Here is a 27,705-nt window from a genome sequence, read left to right on the forward strand (position 1 = left end):
GTATGTAACCAACACCATCATTTTCTGATATATAGACAACCACATGAGACTTCCATGATTCTTTACAAGAGTGTCTGTGGATGCCATCACCATCAGCAGGTCATACTTATAATGTATAAGTACTGAAGCAGAACTAAAGTTTTATTTTTGTTAATACAAATGCTTCGAAGTAGAAGGTAAAAACAATACTTAAACTAAAAGCTAAACTTTATTAGGTTACAGTTAATGCATATGCTATGTTATCCATATATGTTTGCATAAAAATAATCTTTGGTTCTGCTTTAATCTGACCCTTCATAAATCCATAACATTGGATCACATGTAGTATGATATTACCCCCTGTTACCAATTTTTCTTGGCAATGCAACTGAATAATGACCGAAGCATGAAATTGTCTTTCAGTATACAGACTATTCCATTTCTTGTATGTCAAAGGTTGCTTGTCACATAAAAAAAATATCCAAAATTAAACTTTGAACAGTGCTGGAAAAATATTCTGAAGATTCATGGAAGAAATGAAGATATCAATGAGAAGATACACTGACTGAACAAAGATACAACAGGTTGAAATATGCTAACATTTTGCATAACTTCCACATTAGCATGTGGATTAAGGAAAAATGTTGTGGATATCAATAATTAAGATGTTATAAAGTTAGCAAGTATGACAATTTACCTGTCTTTAGTCCATTTAATGGCTGGTCCTGGCTCCCCCACTGAGCTGCATGGTAGACGCACATCTTTCATCCAAGGTGTACTTACAGTGCCTCCAAATGATATAATTTTGGCAGGAGCTACAATATAAAAACATAGTTACCACATAGCTAGTTACAAAAGGCAACATCGGTAAGGTGGATAAGACTCGGAATATTGCCACATGGCTAGGTATTTAATGCAGACAATATATTGAACTTAAATTCAGATGTCAGTATTCACAAGAAAAAAAAAAAAAAAAGAAACAATACCAAAATCCTTTTCTATAACCTATTTTACTCTGTGATAAGTTTAATTGGTGTCCTTCCTGCTAGTGGTTATTTTATAACACATATGCATTATTCAATCTATTTGTTTTAAGCACAGTATGGTTCTTCCACTAAGACACACACACATATATATATATATATATATATATATATATATATATATATATATCTTTTGATAATTTTGAAGACCAGATGTTTAGTATAAGGACACTATTTATTACCTAATATAAAAGAGCTGCTCATTTTCTTTATTCTGAGAGCTCTGGATGTTCTTCTGAAAGATTGGGCTCTAGCATTTTAGACAAATTTTATTTTTTTTCCGTAATCAGTTTTTTTTATTTACATTTGCAAAAATGCACAATGGAGTGCAATTTCTAAGAAATTTTAAAAGCCTAGATACAATTTGTTAAAAATAGTTTTTTGCCCTTGAGAAAAATTATCACATGTCTTGAAAGAGTTCTCTTCTTCCTCTTGTTAAAAGATATTTTAGATGTCGAGGATGAAATGGCAAATTTTGAGCATGATTTGACACCATGCCCATATAAGTTTTCTAAATGGTAATTCGACTTCATTTAAAAATTCATCTAGGGGCATTATGCACACTGCTTTTGTGATTGGCTCTCCATTTTTCCCAGCAGCTTTTTTCTTACAACGCTGGGAGCCTATAGAAAAGTATGTTATAAGCCTTATATATATATACACAGAGCCTTGCAAAAGTATTCGGCCCCCTTGAACTTTTTGACCTTCTGCCACATTTTAGGCTTCAAACAAAGATATAAAACTGTAATTTTTTTTGAAGAATCAACAACAAGTGGGACACAATCATGAAGTGGAACGAAATTTATTGGATATTTCAAACTTTTTTAACAAATAAAAAACTGAAACATTGGGCGTGCAAAATTATTCAGCCCCTTTACTCTCAGTGCAGCAAACTCTCTCCAGAAGTTCAGTGAGGATCTCTGAATGATCCAATGTTGACCTAAATGACGAATGATGATAAATAGAATCCACCTGTGTGTAATCAAGTCTCCGTATAAATGCATCTGCACTGTGATAGTCTCAGAGGTCCGTTTAAACCGCAGAGAACATCATGAAGAACAAGGAACACACCAGGCAGGTCCGAGATAATGTTGTGGAGAAGTTTAAAGCTGGATTTGGATACAAAAAGATTTCCCAAGCTTTAAACATCCCAAGGAGCACTGTGCAAGCGATAATATTGAAATGGAAGGAGTATCAGACCACTGCAAATCTACGAAGACCTGGCTGTCCCTCTAAACTTTCAGCTCATACAAGGAGAAGACTGATCAGAGATGCAGCCAAGAGGCCCATGATCACTCTGGATGAACTGCAGAGATCTACAGCTGAGGTGGGAGACTCTGTCCATAGGACAACAATCAGTCATACACTGCACAAATCTGGCCTTTATGGAAGAGTGGCAAGAAGAAAGCCATTTCTTAAGGATATCCATAAAAAGTGTAGTTTTAAGTTTGCCACAAGCCACCTGGGAGACACACCAAACATGTGGAAGAAGGTGCTCTGGTCAGATGAAACCAAAATCAAACTTTTTGGCAACAATGCAAAACGTTATGTATGGCATAAAAGCAACACAGCTCATCACCCTGAACACACCATCCCCACTGTCAAACATGGTGGTGGCAGCATCATGGTTTGGGCCTGCTTTTCTTCAGCAGGGACAGGGAAGATGGTTAAAATTGATGGGAAGATGGATGGAGCCAAATACAGGACCATTCTGGAAGAAAACCTGATGGAGTCTGCAAAAGACCTGAGACTGGGACGGGGATTTGTGTTCCAACAAGACAATGATCCAAAACATAAAGCAAAATCTACAATGGAATGGTTCACAAATAAACATATCCAGGTGTTAGAATGGCCAAGTCAAAGTCCAGACCTGAATCCAATCGAGAATCTGTGGAAAGAACTGAAAACTGCTGTTCACAAAACGCTCTCCATCCAACCTCACTGAGCTCGAGCTGTTTTGCAAGGAGGAATGGGCAAAAATGTCACTCTCTCGATGTGCAAAACTGATAGAGACATACCCCAAGCGACTTACAGCTGTAATCGCAGCAAAAGGTGGCGCTACAATGTATTAACTTATTTTGTTTTTTATTTGTTAAAAAAGTTTGAAATATCCAATAAATTTCGTTCCACTTCATGATTGTGTCCCACTTGTTGATTCTTCAAAAAAAAAATTACAGTTTTATATCTTTATGTTTGAAGCCTGAAATGTGGCAAAAGGTCGAAAAGTTTAAGGGGGGCGAATACTTTCGCAAGGCACTGTATATATATAACGAACATTGAAAGAATTGTTTTTTTTTTCAATAAAAGCGGAGTTACACTTTAAGCTCAACCTCAAGGTTAAATTAGCTAAGCATATTCCAGGTGCATCAGAACAAAAGGTGTGCAAAAGCAGCCTCAGGAGAAAATCCTGCCCCCTGCCCCTGTCAGCATCTGTAGGATGGAACCCTTGCTCTCTTTGTGGAAGCAGTGATCTCTCTGCAGTGATCCAATATCCCCTTTTCTGAGTCAGAGCCAGAACCCTCCAATCAGCAGGGAGCATGAGCTTTGCCGATTTGTGAACTATAAGTCTGAATTTGTAGGGTGTGTCAGACCTCCACATAGAGATCTCTGCTTCCATACAAGGAAGAGTCCTACTCTACAGTTGTTGGCAGGGGATAGGCTTTTCTATTCAGACTGTAGCTGCTTTAGAGAGAAAACAAACTAAGATAGTGAACATATGTTTTCTGATGCAACCCGAAAATATGTTTAGATCATACCAACTGAAGGTTCAGTTTTGCATAAAACCTGGCCTTCTTTGTATCTATGTGTTAAATGCTCAGATTTGATACCTCCATACCTTTGCCATCGGGTGTAATCATTACTCTTTCGCTTACATTGCCCCGTCCAGCAGACGTAACGGCAGCCACCCAAAGCATATACTGTTGCCCTCGAAGAAGGTGCGTTATTCGATGGTGAAGAAATTCAGGACTTGTTTCATACTCACTGGGAGCCTGCAAAAAAGGGAAACAGTGACATTCTAATAAAAACCAGCAGTTATTTAAGACACAACATAATTAAAATAACAATGGGTTAACACATTTCATGTGCACTGTGTGGCTTTAAGAGTTGCACACAAGCAAGCTCCCTCATTCCTAATTAACTCTAATTAGCTGCCTCTTTTTAGCCTGCAGTGCCACCCTTTCCCATCTAGAGACTACAGGAAAAAAACTTCAAAAGAATGAAAACTTCAAAGATGTTCATTTTATTCAGATGAAACTTCCTCCCTAAGAGAGGGGAGTGGAAGACCAGAGGGTGGCAAAGAAAATGGAGCATGACGAAGATAGGATAAGTAGAGCTTGTAGAGAAGGAAGAGAGAATTCGGGAGGAAACAATGTACATGGCAAGAAGCAGCACAATAAAAACAATGAAAATTTTAAGCATCAAAAATGTTCTTCCTGGGGACAGTGGCGGGATTTGATAGTGTCCATCTATTTTTACATATGCTGCTGCCTGTATGACTACTCTAAAAGCCTTTCTTTTTTCTTTTTCAATATAATTATTGAGAAATAAAAAAGTAAATTTTGAAAAGATATATGTGCAGAACATTCTAAACAGAATGCTCTTCAAAAGTACATCAGTACTTTTTTTTTTTTACCATTATACGGTCTGTAGACAGGTTCTCTATTTTGATTGGCCTATGGCTGTAAGTAGTGTACTCCGAAGGAAGGTTTAAATTTAGGAACACTACTTTTTAACCATATATTTTGTTGCCTTTCCCTGGACCAACAATGCAATAATTTGCAACTATATTTTGAATGCATTTATAGTCTATCTGTATCATATAGATACAGAAGCATATTCAGTAACTGGTGTGAACATTTTGTTCTGACAGATTCAATTTAGTAAGGACACTTGTGTTTTTTTTTTTTTTTTTTTTTTTTTTTTTGTGGCTACTGCCTATTGACACCAGCAAATGGCTTAATAAAAATGGTGTTAAAGGAAAAACTACAATGATTTTCAGTCAATTTTAATATTTTTTAAGTTTATATATTTTTATGACAATGTTTATATCTATTCTTTTTAATACACATACTATTTCCATTTTACAAAATACATTTACCCCTACACAAGATAAAGGATTCTCAGAGAAACAATGGTTACCTAAGTAAACAGTACAACAGTAGTAGATTACTTCAGCAATCGCTTTGTCTAATTAAAATCTTAGACTAAAGCCTGATACTCACAAACAGTAACAACCTGCTAGGTTAAACAGAAAAAATAAACCTGACAGCTCCTGTCAGGGCCGCTGTACTAACCATCTGACATTAGTACAGCGATCCCCCCCACTGAGCTGTTGTGTTCTGACAGGGGGATGTCCCCCCAGAACACTCCAATCAGCACTTTCAACCATTGGCTGAGAGCGCTGATCGGGAGTCGGTCAGCTGCTGGTTTTCCAACATGCTTGCAAGGGCATCCACAGAACTTTTTTCAGGGGGGGGCATATTTTTAGGGTCACCCATGCTCCACCCCTTTTCAAAAATGTAATGAAGGGGAGGGGCTTAGTCATTATACTTATTTTGAGTATTTTTTTTTAAAGCATTTGTTAACCTAAAAAAAAAAAAATATATGTACCCTGTTCCCTTAAAGCATGTTATACAGCACAGTGCTTTGCTGTGTAATTTGGCCCCTTCTATCACCTAAAATACCTGGCTGATCCTGCCTGGTTATGTCCTCCCCTCTGTAAACTGACCACGGTATACCATGGCTGCTGAGTCCTGACACCATGGTCAGTTTACCTGTCTCCGTCATCCGCAGCCCTCCTGACCAGACCAGACAGAATGGTATAAAGTCTCTTAACAACCACTTGAAAGGGGAAGTTGAGATTTCAGGGGGTGGGCATTTGCCCCCCTTTGCCCCTACCTGCGGACGCCCATGCCTGCTTGTCCAACAGAAGCCGGCTAAACAGCCATCTTATGGTGGACCGACTGACATAAACACCGGCTGAATGTCTCCCGACATTTGGCTCCTGTGTACGGGGCTTAAAGCTGGCCATTGAGGGATCAAAAGTTGACTCGTTCAGGAGAGACGCGCTACATTTCGATCAATGGGTGGCCATTGTGGTTGAACAGAAGGTAATGTACCGATTTACTTCTGTTCAACCAATCTGTCTGATTAAGGCCACTCAATCAGCACCACAGGCAATAGGCTGTAGCGCTTATCTGTGTATTCTGACAACAGAAGAGTCTCCCTGCTGTTAGAATACAATGACACAGCCGGTATGATTCCCCCATCCACCTCGACCGTGCGGATGGGGAAATCTGGTCAGTTTTTTTCAATAAACCCACTGGTTGAATGAAAACAAAATGGTTCATGTTTGGCCAGATTTAGATTCCCAGTAACGGTTCAGTGAGTGTGATCAGTCACTCAAATAAACCTACACTTTTCACCCCTATTCAAGGATATCTGAAATCATTCTAGACCAGTGGTCTCCAAACTGCGGTTTGAGTCAGATATGGCCCTTTACTTACCTTTTTCTGGCTCTTGAGGGAGCATTCCATCCACTGACACCAAAGATGGGGCACTATTTCTCCACTAAAACCAATGATGGGGCATTGTTTGCTCCCGCTGACACCAGGACATTTTCTATTCAAACTGGCCACAGTCTGCACCCCCCCCCCCCAGAAAGCCTGAGGGACAGTTACCTGGCCCTTTATTTAAAAGTTTGTTCTAGGCTTTGAAACACAAAAAGTTGAGTGTGTTCAATACTTTAGAATATGGGTAACAGGTGAATAATGGACAGTTTTCAAATTTGAATTTAGGCACTTGACATTCATTAGCATATTCAAAAAGCACACATGGTCTGAATTGACCATGGCAGCTACTACAATATTTATTATTTTGGACAAGGTTTTATTGTATAGTTGAATCACTTTGCAGCAAGGATACTGCCCTGCATGACTAAAATCCTTTTTTATGTTTAAAGTGAGTAATTGCTTTAAAAATGTTTTTACGTGAAGAGATCAGTAGAAATCAGTTACAGGTTTCCACAGGATATCATTATTAGAAAGAAGGGTCATTAAAAAAAAAAAATCCCACAGAATTAAATAAGGAATCATACACATGTGGCAGAGTGTTATTACCAATGGTTCAAAATGTTGTTATATATGGAGGACAGACCCTGTGGATGTAGAATAATTCCCTATGGAAAAGAGTAATATTGATTTCTAATAGGCATGCTGATACATGGGAGGGTTGCATCCAATTGCGTGCTATCACTTTACTTGCGGTAAATAAAAGTTTTGTGTAAAAACCCTGTCACATATTAATCAGAATCTGGGTTAGAGTATACTCAACAAATTCTTTTAAAGCATATGCTTACAGCAAATCAGTAGATTAATTGTACCATTAGTTACAGAGATTTCGGCAAGAAGGCCATAATATCAATCTGCTCCACAATTAAAAGGACATCTAAAAAGATACTTGCAAAAGGGCACAGAAATTCAAGTTTGGTTCGGCTAGATCTTCTTTTCTGAATGTATAGGTAAAGTGGCATGTAAGGACTTAAATATCTTCCCACAGACCTACATATCAGAGTACTATGCCCCAAACTTCCTAAAAAGATTGGCCTGGTGCTGGATAGAGGACTTAATTTGGGCTTGCGTTTCTTGCATGTGCTTTATTTAATTCAACCTTCAGCCTCAGAGATTGGCTCCTGCAATTTCTGCAGATATTCCAACCAATGTCTATGGAGGTCTGCTCCTATTGTGGAGAGGCAGGATCACTTTCCTTTAAATAGAGGCTGATGCTATCTCTCTGTGAAGTGGTACTTATCCAACTTACCTAAGTCTCCTTTGGCATGGCAGTGTCATGGCAATCTAGGAAGGTTACCTGTTGGGTTTGCACAGGGCTACTGTTAGAAACCACAGGGCCCCATAATGCTTCATTATGAATAAACACAGTGGGAAATTGGTACCGATTACTCATTGTGTTCATTTAGAAAAGGAAAGCCTGGTAAATATGACATACTGTACTTGGAATCCATTCACATGGTTTAGAAGGAATTAAGAACCTAATAAATGGCTAAATAATAATAAAAATATGACATAATAAAAGACATATAGTTATATTAGTGGTGGCCCAAGTCCTTGTGAAAAGGTCTACTTTGGACCCATTTGGCATTTATCCTTCAGCTCTCTATACATGCATTAGCTCTGGCCACTTGTGACTTAGCCAGTCCCTTTCTATTATGAATATACAGGGTATCTACTGTATATTGTGGCTGCAAGTTCATTTGTTTATGCTGCCATCACCAAAAGGCTCAGTGGTTATGACACAAGCCTTGTGACGCCAGAAGGGGCAGTGCCACTGTGTGGGGTAACCGGGTGGTCCCACCTCTTGTCTATAAAAGAGCTGTCAAAGCTGAAGTGCGACATACGGCGGGTAGCCTCAGAAAAGGCGAAGCGTTTTTCTATTTTTTTTCTATTTTTCGGGTCCGGCGGCATCATGATTGACGATGGATTTACATCGAGGGACACTATTTTTTTTTCTCTTTTTAATAAAGGACTTGTCAAAAACTGTGTTCTGTGGTTTTTACTTTTTTATCCTTTTTGATGAATGGGTGGGGGTACAATGTACCTGATACCCATTCACATATAGGGGCTTGATCTGGGGGCCCCCTTGTTAAAGGGGGCTTCCAGATTCCAATAAGCCCCCCACCCACAGACCCCCACAACCACAGCCCAGGGTTGTCGGGAAGAGGTCCTTGACCCCAATCGACATTGGGACAAGGTGCTTTGGGGGGCACCCTCCCCATGTTGAGGGCAAGCGCGACCTGGTATGGTTCAGGACCTTTCCTGGCCTGCCAGGCTGCATGCACAGATAGGGGCCCCCTTTTTTTTTTTTAAATTTTGGCATGGAGTTCCCCTTTAAATCTATAAGAGACTCAAAGGGCCTGGTATGGATTTTAAGGGGGGGCCCCACGCCGCTTTTGTAAAAAAATTATGTCATAGTGTTCCCCTTAACCACTTAAATACAGTACACTTCCCCCCCCCCCCTTCCTGCCTAGCCCATGTTTCAGCTTTCAGTGGTCATTGGCATCTATGGGAAATATTGGTCAGCTTGAAATGGGACTGCTCCCTGTCTTTACCTTGGCGTGTATGGGAAATATTGGACAGATTGACATGGCACAGATCCCCGTCTTTAATATTGGTCAGCTTAGAATAGCACTGCTCTCTGTCTTTAACATTGGCATCTATGGGAAATATTGGTCAGCTTGGCATGCCACTGCTCCCGAACTATATATGACAGGGACACAAAACTTGGAGAGCACTGAGAGAGGACCTAGGACTACAACATATCTATACATTTTAAAAGTGGAGCATGCCTGTACACAACACTGACTGCACTAAACTAACTCAACACACTATCCACTAACTACCTGCCTAATATCTATAGTAACACACTATACATGGCTGCTGTGTAAGCAGCAGCCTTATCTAGTGTGGGGCGTGGACTTAGCCCCTGAGCCATGATTGGCTAAAGGCACCCAGGACCTCCACATCCAGCATCTTCACCTCCGAGATCGTATGAGACCAGCCACCCGGACAGCTGCTGCAACAATCGGTTTGCATAACCAAAGAATCTCTGCACAAACTGTCAGAAACTGTCTCAGGGAAGTTCATCTGCATGCTTGTCGTCCTCATCGGGGTCTTGACCTGACTGCAGTTTATGGTCATAACCTACTTGAGTGGGCAAATGCACTTTGGAGAGGTGTTCTCTTCACGGTTGAATCCTGGTTTTCACTGTACAGGGCAGATGGCAGATAGCGTGTATGGCATGATTATGGTATGGGCAGGCGTATGTTATGAACAATGCACAATGAACACATGCATTTTATTGATGCATTTTGAATGCACAGAGATACCGTGATCCTGAGGTCCATTGTTGTCCCATTCATCCATGACCATCACCTCCTGTTGCTGCATGATAATGCATGGCCCCATGTTGCAAGGATCTGTATGTAGCAATATTTCCAGGCATTGGGCCTGATATGGTTCTGTCATTGTTACTGGTAACACTTCCAACACATTTAAGTTGAAAACCCAAGTGTGAGAGCTGAGACAATGACCATTTCGGCATCTTTGGTTTGTTTTGTTTATTTTGTAATGGGGATGGGAGAAGGGAATAAGTGGGATAATCCTCTGGCTCAACTAGGTTCAACTGGGACACTTTACAGAAAAATGCCTGTTAGCGCTGTCTTGACGCCAGCTGAATGCTGGCCAACGCTCCCTGACGCTTGAAAATACTGTTCTGCTGATCTGTGCTGGAACTTCGACTTTAATACTCAGGTTTACTCAGAAGATCCAGGGCTGTAGGACATTTGTCTCCTGACACTCTGTTTAGTTCAAAACTTCGGTGAACAGCTCCCTCCAGCCCTTCACTGACTAAGGTAGCTCCTTGTAACTGCTTGTGCTGCTGCAACCCTTAACACTGTACACTTATCTCTTCAGGGCCCAACCGCTAGCGCCCCCTCTGACACTTCAGGGTTCTCTCGCTAGGCTACCCCTCTAACACTTCAGGGTCCTCCCGCTAGGCACCCCTCTGACACTTCAGGGTCCTCTCGCTAGGTACCCCCCTTGACACTAGCTGGCTCCTGGATCCCTGGGACCTTCAGCGGAGTGGTCCACTCTACACTTCATGTAGACCCTTGGGGGCAATTCACAGTACTCACGAACTTGGCATGCTTTCCTGGAACTGAATCCCTCTATCTCCACTGGTCCTAGGCACACCTGATCCTCTCTGCAGCTCAGCTCTCTCTCTGGATTCTCAGGTAGACACCCGAGACACCCGATCCTTCTGACAGGAGGAGAGACAGCTGTACCTTCCCTCCTGGGACTCTGCTTCCTGCCAAAGATGCTGCGTCATGCGTTCCCCTCAAACGTATACCCACTCCCAGAATCCTCTGCGGCAGAATCTGCCTTCTGGCGAGATACAGGCCTGAATGAGCCACTGATTGGGTTTCCTCCACTGCCCAATGAGAATCCTCTCATGGAGCCAGTGGGGAGACTCCCCTTTCAGCAGCCACACCTGGGAGACATGACAGCCCAGCTGAAAATCATGGCCCTGCTGTTAGGCAGCCAAGGCCCACTATACTTTTACCTAGCACCTACCTTGTAGGGTGCTACATGTACACAATTCCTGGAAGCTGAAAACATCCCATAGCCAGTATACTCACCGGATATTTTACCCATTGAGCATGTTTGGGATGCTCTGGATCGGGGTATACGACAGCGTGTTCCAGGTCCTACCAATATCCAGCAACTTCGCACAGCCATTGAAGAGGAGTGGATCAACATTCCACAGGCTACAATCAACAACCTGATCAACTATGCGAAGGAGATGTGTTGCACTGCGTGAGGCAAATGGTGGTCACACCACATACTGACTGGTTTTCAGACCCCCCCGGACACCCCCAATACAGTAAAACTGCACATTTTAGAGTGGCCTTTCTTGTGGCCAGCCTAAGCACCTGTGCAATAATCATGCTGTCTAATCAGCATCTTGATATGCCACACCTGTGAGTTGGATGGATTATCTCAGCAAAGGAGAAGTGCTCACTAACACAGATTTAGACAGATTTGTGAACAATATTTGAGAGAAATAGGCCTTTTGTGTACATAGAAAACATCTTAGATCTTTGAGTTCAGCTCATGAAAAATGGGGGCAAAAACGAAAGTGTTGCATTTATAATTTTGTTCAGTGTAGATGTTAAAAGAGAGCAGGCAGAGACTTTAATTACTAGTCTAAAATATCATAATAACCAAATATACCAGACTAATAATGTATTCTCATTTGAGCTTCTGTCTAGTCTAAGTGTTAAAATGCATGCAACACTGGCTGCTTGGATCAACTTTTCAACTACTTCCACGACTGAATTTAAATGACATCTTACAAATGTATTTTCTGTTAATAAATAGTTATTGTTGAAATATAAATTCTGACATACAGTTCCGCTTTTTTATTAACCTTCTTGAGTGAATGTATTGTTTTTTTGGACAATAACATATATCTAAATACATGCCCAGAATAAAGTGATTGGTTGCTAGATTTCAATCTTACCAAAATGTTCAGATGTTCTTTAACCACCTCAATACTGGACACTTTAACCCCTTTCCTGCCCTGGCCAATTTTTAGCTTTCAGTGCAATACCACTTTGAATAATTACTCAGTAATTCAGCAGTGTACCTAAATTACATTTTTTTTTTTTTTTTTCGAGACAAAGGGTCCTTTTACACAAGCACTCTGTTTTATCAGTTCAGTCACGTTTTTTCAAAGTAAAAAAACAAATCAGTTTACATCAGTTTTTCATCTGTTTTTTTACATCCACTAGCAATACAAAAACAGATGCAAAATGGACCGTTTGTCCATTCCTTCCATTTAAAAAAACGGAAAGGACGCAAAATCGGATGTCAGCGGTGTAAACTGCTGACATCCGCAATCCCATAGACATACATTATGTCCGTATAGCATCCGCAAACGGATGGGATGATATGCGGACATACGGACCGGATGACACAAGTGTCATCCGTGTCCGTAAAAAAAAAAAAAAAAAGTGCCGGAGCGCATCAAAATACGGTCCGCTCCGTGTGAAAGGACCCTATCTCAATTCTTTAGGCCCTAAAATGCCAGGACAGAACAAATACCCCCCACATTTTTGGAAAGCAGATAGGTATTTAGTAAGAGGATGGATGAGTTTTAAGTTAAATACATTTTTTTTCACAAGTCATTTTACCAAGTTACTTACATACAGAACAGGCATAGTTATAATTATACCCCAAACACATTCTGCTATGTCTCCTAAATATAGAAATACCACATGTGTGAGGCTATTTTTCACAGTCTGGATGCATAGAAGGGCCCAAAATTAAAGGAACACTTTTGGGCTTTCAAGGAGCATATAATATGCATGTAATTTCCTGACTTTTTTGGAGGCCCTGGAGCACCAGGACAATGCAAACACCCACAGAATGACCTCATTTTGGAAAGCAAACACTCAAAGGTATTTACTAAAAGGCATAGTGAGTCTTTTAAAAATCATATTTTTTTGCTACAAGTTTTTGGAAAATGCAGGAAAGAATATGAAAAGCCCCCATACCTTCCTGAACTATCACCCAGAACTCCCTCTCCGGGGATCTGTGCTGTTTAATAGATAGGCAAGTGGATGGGGCTAGCTAACTGATAAGCTCAGCATCCCCTGCAAAAAATTTTGATGAAGACGTGTGCACAGGATTCCCTGGGGGATTTAACAAGCTATCTTTACTTTTGGTGATAGATGTTAACTATGATGGACATTTGTCACAAAGCAATAAGTTCTTAAAGCAGAACTTTGCCCAAAAATAAGATACAAATCAATAGCCTAATAAAAGATAAAATAAAAGGCAGCTTTTGTTACAATATTCATGTTCAATGCAGATATTTCTAACATAGTCCTTTTTTCTGCTGCTAGATGGCCAGCATCATTCAACCTGCTTAATCTGAGTCCAGGTGTCAACCTGTCCTAGCCAGTGTCCAGCAAGGGAAGGGAGAAGCAGCACAGTAATGAGCTCACCTCTCTGCCACCCTGTTTTCTCTTCCTATCAGCAGCTCATAAACTGATTGGCTCCTTGTGCTACTTCTACACACTCTAGCCCCTGTTGTGAAGGAACTACAAGAGACTGATACCAGGACAAATTCTGGTACTTACACTGCTTGCAGTTGCATCTAAAAAAATAAATTTAATGACCTACAACCTCTGCAAAACGTTTTGAGAATTAAACAAATATTAATTTTCACAAAGTCTGCTGCTTCAGTTTTTATGATGGCAGTTTTCATATACTCCAGAATGATATGAAATGTGATCATATTAATTGCAATTAATTGCAAAGTCCCTCTTTGCCATTAAAAAATGAACTTTATCCCCCCAAAAAATTTCCATTGCATTTCAACCCTGCCACAGAAAGACCAGCTGACATAATGTCAATGATTCTCTCATTATTACAGGTGTCAATGTTGATGAGGACAAGGCTGAAAATAACTCTTTAATGCTGACTGAGTTAGAATAAAGCCTCGTACACATGCAGCGATTATCGGCCAACCGATCGGCCGACTTTTGTCCAGTGTTGTTGTGTTAATTGAAATGTGCTCTAGACTGCACACAAATTTCCTCGGCCAACAAAAATCAACTTCAGAAGTGATGTCATGTGCTGGTTTACTTTCCGTGTGTTTTTTCTTCTCTGAGCATGCCCAGTGTTGCTCATCAGATTTTTGTCTGCCGAAATCATTACTGACTGACGGAAAATCGGCCGTTGTGTTGACGGCCAACAAAAATTTTATAGCCTGCACACCAGATTTTATTCGCCCGAAAAGTCGGAGTCGGTTGTCGAAAGCATCATACTAACAAGCCGACAATCGGCCAATCGGACGTTGGCCGAAAATTCACGGCCAACTATCGATGCGTGTGTACGAGGCACAGACTGGAAGCTTTAAAAGGAGGGTGGTGCTTGAAATAATTGTTCTTCCTCTGTTAACTATGGGTACCTGCAAGGAAACACGTGCAGTCATTATTGCTTTGCACAAAAAGGGATTCACAGGCAAGGATATTGCCGCTACTAGAAGTGCACCTAAATCAACCATTTATCAGATCATCAAGAACTTTGAGGAGAGAGGCTTAATTGTTGTGAAGAAGGCTTCAGGGTGCCCAAAAAAGTCCAGCAAGTGCCAGGACCATTTCCTACAGTTGATTCAGCTGCAGGATTGGGTAGCAGGCAGGTGTGGGTGCACGCCCAGTAAGGCGAAGACTTTTGGAGGATGGCCTGCTGTTAAGAAGGACAGCAAAGAAGACACTTTTCTCTTCAGGAAAAACACCAGGGACAGACTGATATTCTGCAAAAGGTACAGAGATTGGACTGCTGAGGACTAGGGTAAAGTGATGTACTCCCTGAGGAATCCCCTTTCAGGTTGTTTGGGGCATCTGGAAAAAAACCATGAGACTAAAAGTGGAGTGCTACCATCAGTCCTGTGTCATGCCAACAGTAAAGCATTCTGTGACCATAAAAGCCTTTGACACTTATGAAATGCTTGTAATCATACTTCAGTATACCATAGTAACATCTGACAAAAATATCTAAAAACACTGAAGCAGGAGACTTTGTGAAAATGAATATATTTGTGTCATTCTCAAAACTTTTGGCCACGGCTGTATTACATTACATAGTTCCATTAAATTGTGTATTTTAAATGTGCTCAGAGTTCAGCTTTAACCACTTGCCGACCGCCGCACGACTATTTACTGCGGCGGTCAGCCCCTCACAGGCAAAACGACGTAGGGCTACGTCGCCAGCCTGTGAGGCTCTAGGGAGCGAGCGCGCGCCGCCGGAGGCGCGCTCCTGCTCCCGCTTGGTCACGGACCCCCCCGCGCGTGTGCCCGGTGGACCCCGATGTCCGCCAGGCACTCGCGATCGTCCATTACACCAGGGGAAAGGCAGGCGGCTAATGTAAACAAAGCCGCCTGTCATTCTTCCCTGTGTAAGAATGGAGATCATACGGTTCTGCTATGTAGGACCGTTGATCTCTGTTCTTACACCAGTAGCCACATCCAATCACAGTTAGAATCACGCCCCTAGGGACACACTTAACCCCTCCCTCTAAAAAAAGTTAACCCCTTCCCTGCCAGTGTCATTTTTACAGTAACAGTGCATATGTATAGCACTGATTACTGTAGTAAGGTCACTGGTAACCCCAAAAGTGTCAAAAATATCTGTCAGGGGTCCGATCTGTCCGCCGCAATGTTGCAGTCCCACAAAAAAATCGCAGATCGCCGCCATTACTCGTTAAAAAAAAACAACAAAAATGACAAAAATCTTTCCCTTAGTAAACGCGATAACTTTTGCGCAAGCCAATCAAAATACGCTTTTTGCGATTTTTTTTACCAAACATATGTAGCATAAAACAAACTGGCCTAAAATGTTAAAAAATTTTGATTTTTACATTTTTATTTTGGGGAATTTCATATAAAAAAATGTGAAAAATATTGTTATTTTTGCAAAATTGACGCTCTTTTTTTGTTTATACAAAAGTGTGTTCCTGCTGAGAGCCTCAATACATGTGCCACATCCCGATATGTAATGGAAAAAATCCAGGCTTTTAAAACACATAGAATTTACATAGAACAGGAGACAAGGCTCAAAAAACATCTTGAGGTTTACAACAAAAATATCCTGAACAATAAACAAAAAAAGCTAAACCGTGACAGACTCGCTTTTCAACAGGGGAAGGCATATAACTGGACACAAACTAAACACAACACCAATCCCAACAAAAAAGACTTTCCCACTAACACTTCCAATCACGTTTTCCAACCTAAAACTAAAAAATTAGCTGACCGGCCAAAGAGACCACTTTCTGAGGAGTCAACTGATGTTCAGTCCCTCCCAAAAAAATTCAATACTAAAAAGGGAATATTCCCAATGTTCAAACCTCCCAGCACTAATCAATCATCAACCAACACTTCCCAATCACATAACACCTCCCAGCCCCCGCCACCCAACAATTTGTCTACAATCCAATCACCATCCACACTATCCAGCACACTTGATTTGTATGATCCCTCTTTTTTAGAGCTTGTTCACCAACAAGCTCTGAAACTATCTGCACTACCCCAAGCCCCAACACAACCCAGTTAATGCCTGACCCTGCGTCTGACACGGATCTTACAATCATAAACCTTTCCAATCACAGGCTTTCCGAGGATGAATCCTCAATACTCAAGAAGGGCCTTAGCTTTTGCCCCAGTACTCGTCTTAATAAATTTGAATTTTTGAAAGATATACATCTTTTCGCTCGTAAGCTAAACTTTAAAACCCTGTTTCAACGTCATACTAGCACAGCCTTGGCAGGTACTCCAGACAAGGGCCCCATCTTGGATACCCTCATATCTCTATTGGAGGAGAATGAGGATTTAATAGATCGAGTCGACCTACCATCCCTTCTAGCTGGTGCTCAACCATTGGAGACTCCCGCCTCTGGACTCCACCCTACCTTAAAGAAAAAGTCAGATAAATACCCTTCCATTCAGAATGCAAACATCAATGCATTTCTGAAAATGGTATCCAAAGATCTGGATAAATTAAGAACGCAGACACTTTTGGACTCTAATATCACTCCTGAACAGAGACGGGCTATCAACACCCTTGCTGATGATCCCTCCATTGTCATTAAGCCAGCTGACAAGGGGGGCAACATTGTTCTGATGAATGATACCCAATACATCGATATGTGCCACATGATCCTAAAAAACCAACAATGGTATAGAAGAATTACTCAGGACATCATCCAGAAGTATAATTCACAATTTTACGAATTAATAGATGGGGCGTATTTAAACAACATTATCACAAAGGATACTTGGGAGTTCATACGTACCACGTTCCCTATAACACCCACTTTTTACGCCCTCCCCAAGGTCCACAAGGACCCTATCCATCCCCCGGGGAGACCCATCATATCCGGATGCGGTTCTATCACAGACAATGCCAGCAAGCTTGTTGATGCCTTCCTCAAACCATTTGTCATACAATTGCCATCGTACACGCGAGACACGATCCATTTCTTAGAAAGAATTAGCGATCTCAGAGTCCCCCAAGACTGTCTGCTAGTAGCCATTGATGTGGAGGCACTGTATAGCTCAATTCCCCACCACAAAGGAATTGCAGCTGTACGCCACACCATCGCAGGCCCAGAAAATCTGGACCCTTATGGTGAGTTTATTTTGACCCTTCTGGAATATATTCTCACCCATAATGTTTTCACATTTCAAAATTCCCACTACCTCCAGGTGCAGGGCATAGCGATGGGGACTTGTTGCGCCCCATCCTACGCCAATCTGTACCTGGGGGAGTGGGAAAAGGCTTTTCTTTCTGATGAATCTCTCCTACTATACACCGATTGTATCCGAACTTGGATCCGGTACATTGATGATATTTTTTTAATCTGGGACGGTCCCCGTGACCTCCTGGACAGGTGTATTGAGAGACTTAATAGGAATAATTTCAATCTTTCCTTCACTTCATCTACAGATCCATCTAAGATAACTTTTCTTGATGTGGAGATCTTCAGAGGGGAGGATGGTGTCCTCCGCAGTGGCCTCTATCGTAAGCCCACTGCGGGGAACACCATCCTCCACGCCACCAGCTTCCATCCTCAGCCTTTGATACGATCTATACCAACTGGTCAGTACTTGCGCCTTTGACGCAATTGTTCTGACCTCACTTTATTCAAAACAGCAGCAGATGGCCTGCGTAGCCGATTGCTGCTCAGAGGTTACTCCCAAAAAACTTTGAAAAAAGCGTATAAAAAAGCTCTAATGTGTGATAGAAGCACACTTTTGATTCCAAAAAAACGTCATACTAATGACACTTTGAGAATAATCACAGGATATTCCCAGCAGCACCAGGACCTACGCAGTATAGTTTCCAAATACTGGCACCTTCTGGCTTTGGATCCTTTGTTGGGTCCTCATGTACCCCAGACACCGCAATTTACATACAGGAGGGCTCCTGCGCTTAGGGACAAATTAGTTTCGAGCGAGTTCAAGCAACCACCCAAATCTGACCCATGCAAATATAGGGGCACATACATGTGTGGATCCTGCAATTATTGCAAATTCATGCATGTGCAACGCAACATTATTTTACCCAACGGTTCAAAATTTCAGGCAAAGCACTTTGCAAACTGCCGCACTATTGGGGTGGTTTACCTTTTGCTTTGTAACTGTAACTGCTTTTATGTGGGAAAGACCAAATTGGAATTTTGGAGGCGCATATATAGGCACATCAGGAGCATGCAGACATGCGATCCTGAATTACCCTTGGGGCGTCATGTTGCATCAGTACATGCGGGCATTTTTCCAAAGGTCAAGTTCTTGGTGTTGGACCGTATCCATCCTAGCTCCAGGGGCGGAGACTGGAACAAACGTCTCCTGCAGCTGGAGCTTCGATGGATATACTCACTTAGAGCTACTGAGCCCCCCGGACTTAACGAGGCAGTCTCGTTCAAGCCCTTTTTGGAAGGCTTTCACTCGGGTGGGATGGAGAAATAGTATACAATCTCATGTACCTTTTATATCATACTCCATCTACCTCAATTGGCTTTGTCATATATATTTCATACCTGTTATATTCTGCATCATAATATCTTTTTATCATCTTCCTTGTACATACCAATGCCCGTGTATATATTTTTGCCCATTGTAAAAAAACAGGTAGACAGCTGTGCCTACTACCAGCCAAATGCCTATTGTTTATTGATCTGATACAATCATTTTATTACAACATAATGATACACTATTCATCATAAGTAGTTTGCCTTCTTTGTAAGCTATTACCACGATATGGAGTTTTTTATGACATATAGTGATCCTCTCCTTATCTCCTATTCAGCACAGCCCGGCACGGAAAGCGGGACTTGTCAATTATTTTGGCAGGCCCCCTCTCATCCGGGTAGATGGGTACATACTCTGCTGACACTTCCCAGTGTCAGCTACATCCCCGGAATGTCAGCGATCGCACTTCCTGTGCGACGCGCTGACATCACTTCCGTGTCGGTGGTCACGCCCACATCCGGCGCCATGACGCACATTGATACGTCAGGCGCAGTGTCCGTCACTCGGCAGACACCGCCCAGGGAGCCCTCAGCTGGCGGCGGTGATCTGCATTCACTTGCCTAATGAGGATCAGCTGCATGGACACTATAACACCGGCTCCCAGCAGGGATCATTTGTGCGATCCATTGCTGGGAGAAGGGTGTCCATGCAGGTCTCTGATCCTCTGTCAGTTAAAAGGTAATTTTCTAAAAGCTCTCTTTACCTATTTTGTTCTGTCTCTTTGCATTTTAATTATATCTTTACTCTTTCACCTTTATGGAGCACTATTTGAGAATTTTATTCTTCTGCCCCTTCTTTCATAACAAATGGCATCTCTTTGGACTCCTATGATACACCACTATCCTCTCTTCGTTTGAGTTGGGTATCTCTTTGCCTACTGCCATATAAGTACACTGAACCTATATGCACTCAATGTACATTCAATTGGAAAGAAAATGTATTTTTTCATATGGTTTGTTTTACTGGCATTTTTTACAATTTAAATATAATTGACATTAGTCAAATATGGTGGTGTTCATGGGACTTTGAAAATAGAGATATGCTATTGTTCTGATAGTCCTTTTCTCTCTATCAGGGACATACATTTTTGCAACCTATAGAATATGAAAGAAAGAGGAATGGCTTTTAGTACTTTTTGGTACCTACATCCTTTCCTTTTATGGTTTTTCTGCAGTATGGACAGGCTCATGTCTGACCTATCCCGCTAAGCCAAGCTACATTTGGACTCCAGCTGCCTTGAATCAGGAGTTTTTGAGGATCACAAATCTATCTCTCCTCCCCTTACCTCCATCTTATGATGGCTGTATAACAGCTTAAGGAAAAAAAACCTTTCAGGCATACGGCGGCATTTGGATCGCAGCTTTCTTCTTGTTTTTATCTTGCAAGCTCTAAACCCTTGTGTAAACCAACCATGTAATTAAAATATTATCATCTGAAATATGTTATGCATGTATTGTACTACAGATATGGTCTGTCAGAATATTATACATTATGCCTTTTTGAACACCTACAGATAGGACATCAGCGTTATCCCTGACGAAGGGGTCTCAAGAACCCCGAAACGCGTCGGATCTCCTGGTCCTTTGGTTGAGTTTTCTCTGGTTATATTGCACACACACCTGCGCTTGCAATTGTTTTTATGTATATATTTGCTTGTTCAAATGTTCCTTTTTTGTGCATTTTTTTCATTTAAATATTTATAATATTTATTACTTGTTCAAGATTTATCAATTGTTGCCTAAAAAGTCCCAATCCCAGGGGAATCCCCTTTTTTCCTTTTTTTGTTTATAGCGCATGATCAAAAAATCGCACAGGTGATCAAATACCACCAAAAGAAAGCTCTGTTTGTGGGAAAAAAAGGACGTCAAATTCATTTAGGTACAGCGTTGCACGACCACGCAAAAGTCACGCAGTGCCGAAGCTGTCCTGAAGACTTTTAATTTATTAACAGGGAAACATGTACACACTCCCTAAACTGCTTTGTTCATGAATGAGCCCAATGATTAAAATCTCTTTAACAGCAGATATAGTTTTTATCAATGTTGCAACCAAACCATAATTCTGTGTAGCTATACTGCTGCTTTTTAAATGGGCCCCTTAGTGACTGCCCCGGAAAGAGAAATACTGTTGTGGAAAATGAGACATTGTTCTGGAGCTCCACGAGGAGAGGGAGGCATTGCCCTAAGGAATAAATGACTTTCTTACTGACCTAGCAACTGTGTTGATGCATTCTTGTGATCTCTAAAACTATTTAAAGGGACTAGATGGCTAAAGTCAGTCCAGGTAAAAAAAATTGATAAAATGCTTCTGTAACCCTGCAGGTCAGTAACATCCACTGCAGCACTGTATTTATATATCAAATCATAGCAGCTGCCTGGGCTGCTGTAGTTGTCCTGAAGATCCCAATAACAAAGGACATCTAGTTTGCTAAACCGAACATAGGACTCCAGAACAAACCTTCTTACATTATGGATAGCTGGTGAAAAGACTGCTTTTTGTTTATTGCTGTCTATGTCCCTTTTGAGAAGATTATGCCTCACCGGTGCAGAAAGTGTGTGGAAATTCTGTCACTGATCACTGTCACTGTTAACAAATATAGAGGAAATATCAACCAAGGACATCTGTTAACAACTGTTAATTTTAGAATCTCCACTTTTTTAGGCAGGAGACTTCTTTTTTCTTTATATCTTAAAGGGAAGAGTAGCTAAAATCTCAAGGGTTGACATCAAAAACATTCAGATTTGCTTTCAACTGTCTTAATGTTTCACTTTATTTGACCATGATAGTAAAAAAATTTGTTTATATATTTCGTATATTAACCTATAAAAATAACACTTCATTAGAAAAAAAAACAAAAAAACTTACAGGCTGGCTGGATCCGGGAACTGAACAAAATATTGTATATTTTCGGATAATACCATTTGGTTTGGTTGGAGGTAGCCAAGATACAACAACACTACTGGATGAAGATGGCACCGCTTTAATCCCAGCAGGAGGACCTGGAACTGAGAAAAACAGGAAGTAACAATTATTTACAAGTATTTTGTATACACAGCAAATCCAAAGCCTATTTGTTACTCCACCATGTTCAGTAAACGTCACAATAAACAAATATCCTCCACCTCACTGCCTTCCAATGTTCTTATAATACACCAAAGGGAGGTGGTGAGGTGAGGTGAGTTGATGAAAGGGGAGTTGATAACCAGAGTTGTATAAAGTACTCGAAACCCAGTGCTCGATCAAAAAGTGACTTGAGTAGAAGTGGAAATGCTCTATCAAAAAGTGACTTGAGTAGAAGTACTAAAGTATTCAACATTTTTTGTACTTAAGTATTGCAAGTAGTTTTTTTTTAAAATGTTGCTACTCAAGTACTGAAAGTAAAAGTACAAGTACTGTGTTATGTAGTTATTAAAGAAAGAAGTCAAAAGTTTGAACATCATATTGTTTTTTTATTATTTCAAATGCAGCTTTTATTTATACATACAGTAGCTTTTATTTTCGTATGCGCTGATAATACACGTTTTGAGCTTCATGAAACCTGCCATCTACTGTTCTGGCAGTGGTAATTTTTATAATTGTAACGAGTAACTATGCAGCACAAAAAAAAATGATCGAAGTAGAAGTATTGAAATCATTGAAAAAATGTAGTGAAGTAAAAGTGGAAGTAGGAGAAAAAAATTCTACTCTAGGAAAGTACAGATACCGCCTTTCGGTACTTAAGTACAGTAGTGAAGTAGTTCTACTTAGTTACTATACATCTCTGTTGATAATTTACAATCTCTTCCACTCATCACCTCTTAAGATAAAAGGTGAAAAAATCTAGCAAGATCGTTTGAAGCCAAAATTACTTACTGTCTTCCTTGGTTTGTAGATATAGAACACTGCTGCGGACTCCATCTCCTGCTTGCGTGTATGCCAGAACTTGCACACTATAGTTAGTAAATTTCTCAAGTGCCTTTAGCTCCACGCGCTCACGTGGTGTGGTTATATTCTGCATTTCCCCCCATTCTGCATAAAGAAAAAATACAGAGTTGAAAGTAATACCTAAAAAGATTACAGAGACAACCAACCTTTTATGTCCCTCAAACTGATTCTATAAGTCAAAGCTCCCACTTATATCCCATTATCGACCCATCCTTCTTCTCAAGGTTCCTCTCTTTCACACTCACCCATCATCAGAAAGAACTGGCCTTTTACCATTTTGCTTAGTGGATTCATTCTGGACTCATAATGCTGGATGTCATATTGTTACACTGATACTTCGGTTTACTGCACTTGGAAGTGCAGAAAAGAGAATAGAGGGCAACAGGACAGATTAGCTTGTTGTAGTTGGTGGTTATAATGTCACTAATAAATTCTGGAATCTCCTCTGTTGCAGAAAGATATATTGTGCAGTATCTGTTTTTTTAAAGAAATATGCAGCAAAATACCTTATTCCAGAGAGCCACTGTGCGTCACATGACCTCCCAGCGCTCAGCTTCCCCAATCTGTGGACTACAGTGGGAGGGGCTGAGATTCCCCATTGGTGTCAGCCGGGAATAGAGGAGGAGAGCGGCGGGAGGTCACTTGAGCACATAAGATGTTTAGTTTCATGATTTTTAAAATACAGATACTGCACAGTATATCTTTCTGTGACAGAGGGGCTTCCAGGATTTGGAATTAGTGATTTTACAACAATAGCTGTGGGAGGGGAGGGGCGAGGAGGAGATGGCTGACACACAGATTCCCGAGCTGAAAGCCAAGGGGGAGAGGGAGTGACTGCGGGCTGACAGAGGTGCGTGGACTGACCACGGTTTTATTAATCAGCAACCATGATTGCTGTGGTCAGCACACTAAGGGGGACACAGGAACAAGCAGGATCAACCGGGTATTTTACACCATAGAGAGGGACAAATGACACTACACAAGTATTATGCTGTATATCCGGCTTTAGTGGAACAGGATCATTTTTTTTTAGGGTTACAACCACTTTATAGGTGATAGTGAAAGGCCTTTAAATACATATATTTTTACTTTTAAAACAAAAGTCAGTAAAATAAAAAAAAAACGATCTCTTGTCTATGATGCTAGGAGACATAATATGGAAACAAAATAGCAAAATCTAAAATACTGTTCACTAAGACGTAGAAGTTATTTTAACTGCTTTTGAAATTTTATCACTTGATAATATTCTTTTCAAAATGGCATGTTTATAGATATTGCTTTGGTGTGTCGTCGTTATTTTTTCACATAAAATTTCTAATTACCCACTGAAAGGCTCTGTTTCCCATGAATTGTTATTTTGGTATTTTATTACCATCACAAATGGCTGTTTCCTTGCTTTCAGAGATGGCAGCAGACGCTGATCAGAAGGGGGGTAAGATGTCTTTAAAGGGGAAAACCCTTAGGCCTCATGCACACTGAACGTTTTTGGAGCTGCTGTTAGCAGCGTCAGGCGTTTTTTTTTTGCAGCTGGAGAACGCCCATCCATGTTATTCTATGGCCTCATGCACACATAGAGCTTTTAGGAGCTCCAAGTGGCATAGGCGTTTTACAGCTCCAAAAAAACCCCAGGAACGGAACTGTGCGTTCTGGAGCTGCAGCGTCAAGCTGTTAAAACGTCTGATGCTGCTAAAGGCTGCATAACGTTGCTTAACGTGCGTTAAGCCACGTTATACGTTTTTTTTCTTCCATTCAAAATCAATGGTTCCCTATGGGAGCCTATTGATTTGAATGGAAGTCGCACCGCAAGTCGGATCAGGGTGGTCCGACTTGCGCTGTGAGAATCTGAGAATCTTGAGGGGGAACTCCACGCCAAAAACGGCGTGGGGTTCCCCCCCAGCTTCCAAACCAAACCCTTATCCGAGCATGTAGCCCGGCAGGCCAGGAAAGGGGAGTGGACGAGCGAGCGGCCCCACCCCCCCTGGACCATACCAGGCCACGCGCCCTCAACATGGGGGGGGTGTGGGTTCTTTGGGGCAGGGGGGGCTCTGCACCCCCCCACCTCAAAGCACCTTGCCCCCATGTTGATGAGGACAAGGGCCTCATCCCCACAACCCTGGCCGGTGGTTGTGGGGGTCTGCGGCAGGGGGCTCATCGGAATCTGGAAGCCCCCTTTAACAAGGGGGCCCCCCAGATCCCGGAGCCCCTCCCTATGTGAATGGGTAGGGGTACACTGTACCCCTACCCATTCACCCCATAAAAGGCAGTGTGTGTAAATAACGACAGGAGACGTTTTGGAAAGTTTATTAAAAATCTTCATCCCGTCTTCTCCCTCTCCGATCTTCTGCTCTTTTGCTGTCCTCTCTTCTTGTCTTCTCTCCGGTCTTCTGCTCTTTTGCTGTCCGCGCTTCTTGTCTTGTCTTCTCCTCTCCTCTCCGGTCTTCTGCTCTTTTGCTGTCGGCTCTTCTTCTTCCTCCGGTCCTCCTCCTCCGACGTCTCCGGCGATTATGCCGGTCTCCGGTCTCTGCAGCTTATTATATAGCCATTAGGGGCGTGGCCGCCAGATGACGTCATCTGGAGACCCCGCCCCCTTGTGTCACATATGACGTCATCTGTGACACAAGGGGGCGGGGTCTCCAGATGACGTCATCTGGCGGCCACGCCCCTAATGGCTATATAATAAGCTGCAGAGACCGGAGACCGGCATAATCGCCGGAGACGTCGGAGGAGGAGGACCGGAGGAAGAAGAAGAGCCGACAGCAAAAGAGCAGAAGACCAGAAGACCGGAGAGGAGAAGACAAGACAAGAAGCGCGGACAGCAAAAGAGCAGAAGACCGGAGAGAAGACAAGAAGAGAGGACAGCAAAAGAGCAGAAGACCGGAGAGGGAGAAGATGGAATGAAGATTTTTAAAAAACTTTCCAAAACGTCTCCTGTCGTTATTTACACACACTGCCTTTTATGGGGTGGATGGGTAGGGGTACAGTGTAACAACTAAATGCTGATCTATGCTGAGCTACCAGCCTTTTGATTTCTTTGTATGTATATAATTGTTTGATTTTGATATCAGCTAATACAATTTATTAATGCACTGTAAAATTTGTGAGCCTAGTCATTGCAACCATTCTGAGAGGATCTATATCCCCTCAACCCCCTTTCCTTTTCCATTAGGGGTACAGTGTACCCCATACCCATTCACATAGGGAGGGGGTCCGGGATCTGGGGGGCCCCCTTGTTAAAGGGGGCTTCCAGATTCCGATGAGCCCCCTGCCCGCAATACCCCCACAACCACCGGCCAGGGTTGTGGGGATGAGGCCCTTGTCCTCATCAACATGGGGGCAAGGTGCTTTGAGGTGGGGGGTGCAGAGCCCCCCCTGCCCCAAAGCACCCACACCCCCCCCATGTTGAGGGGTGTGGCCTGGTATGGTCCAGGGGGTGGGGCCGCTCGCTCGTCCCCTCCCCTTTCCTGGCCTGCCGGGCTACATGCTCGGATAAGAGTCTGGTATGGATTTTGGGGGGGACCCCACGCCGTTTTTTCGGCGTGGGGCTACCTTCAAATTCCATACCAGACCCGAAGGGCCTGGGGGGGAACCCCACGCCGTTTTTGGCGTGGAGTTCCCCCTCAAGATTCTCACAGCGCAAGTCGTGCCGCAAGTCGGATCACCCTGATCCGACCTGCGGTGCGACTTCCATTCAAATCAATAGGCTCCCATAGGGAACCATTGATTTTGAATGGAGGCAGAAAAAACGCCGCTAACAGCTACTGTGGCCAAACGTGCAATAACGCTAATGGAAAAAGCTACCGAAAGCACGTTTTTACAGCTGCTTTTTCCTGGCGTCAAGAAACAGCTTTGGATCTCGTTTTTATGACGCCCTGTGTGCATGGAGCCTTACTGTGAAACAAATAAAATGAATGCTATATGCAGGACGTGTGTGTGAGTCTGGGGGGCATTGCGTAACCAATTCTGTCAAGGCATTTTCGAGTGTTAACTGCAGGTTTTAGTTTCAATTCACAGATAATTACATAGATCGGCCCCTGTAGGGAGGACTGTGATTGGCTGCACTTTAGCCCTGCCTACTGGGACGGGAAGGAAGTTGAGGAGCAAGAGAGAGCCAAAACTGCAGTGATGAGTCCAGAGAGGGAGACCACTGCTAAACTGTGCAGGAAAGGGCTTTTTGACTGCACTGTGAGACATAGGGCCACTTATTACTGCACTCTGCCTCACTACTGACCTCTGAACACTGCATCACTTACTTTAGACCAGGGATCCTCAAACTACGGCCCTCCAGCTATTGTGGAACTACACATCCCATGAGGCATTGTAAAACTCTGACATTCACAGACATGACTAGGCATGATGGGAATTGTAGTTCCTGAACAACTGGAGGGGCATAGTTTGAAGACCCCTGCTTTAGACCCTTGAACTGTGTTGTAAGTGACACAGAGTGCAAAGGTCAGTAGCAAGTGAAGTCAGTAGTAACACGGAGAGCAATAGTAAGGAATAAAATACAAAACAAAGAATTCCGTGCTAGGATATGAGACCAATGGTGTATGAAAAATTAGAAATGGCTGCAGCCCACCTCCTATC

The 27,705-nt window shown here is 42.2% G+C and overlaps 2 protein-coding genes across 3 annotated transcripts in view; one reads left to right on the forward strand and one right to left on the reverse strand.

Moving 5' to 3' along the window:
- LOC309567888 (uncharacterized protein) overlaps positions 1–27,705 on the forward strand; it is a 246,936-nt gene that overhangs the window by 121,081 nt on the left and 98,150 nt on the right. The gene's annotated exons all lie outside the window — the stretch shown is intronic.
- DSCAML1 (DS cell adhesion molecule like 1) overlaps positions 1–27,705 on the reverse strand; it is a 432,791-nt gene that overhangs the window by 29,976 nt on the left and 375,110 nt on the right. For both annotated transcript variants that reach the window (XM_082273392.1, XM_082273391.1), the window contains exons 19-22: positions 23,050–23,205; positions 22,063–22,202; positions 3,859–4,012; positions 677–794 (exon numbers count right to left, since the gene is read on the reverse strand). In XM_082273392.1, the coding sequence (XP_082129518.1) occupies positions 677–794; positions 3,859–4,012; positions 22,063–22,202; positions 23,050–23,205 (568 nt within the window). The remainder of the gene's footprint in view (positions 1–676; positions 795–3,858; positions 4,013–22,062; positions 22,203–23,049; positions 23,206–27,705) is intronic.

The sequence above is a fragment of the Pelophylax lessonae genome (assembly GCF_965119305.1).
Source record: "Pelophylax lessonae genome assembly, chromosome: 12".
Classification (NCBI taxonomy): Eukaryota; Metazoa; Chordata; class Amphibia; order Anura; family Ranidae; genus Pelophylax; species Pelophylax lessonae.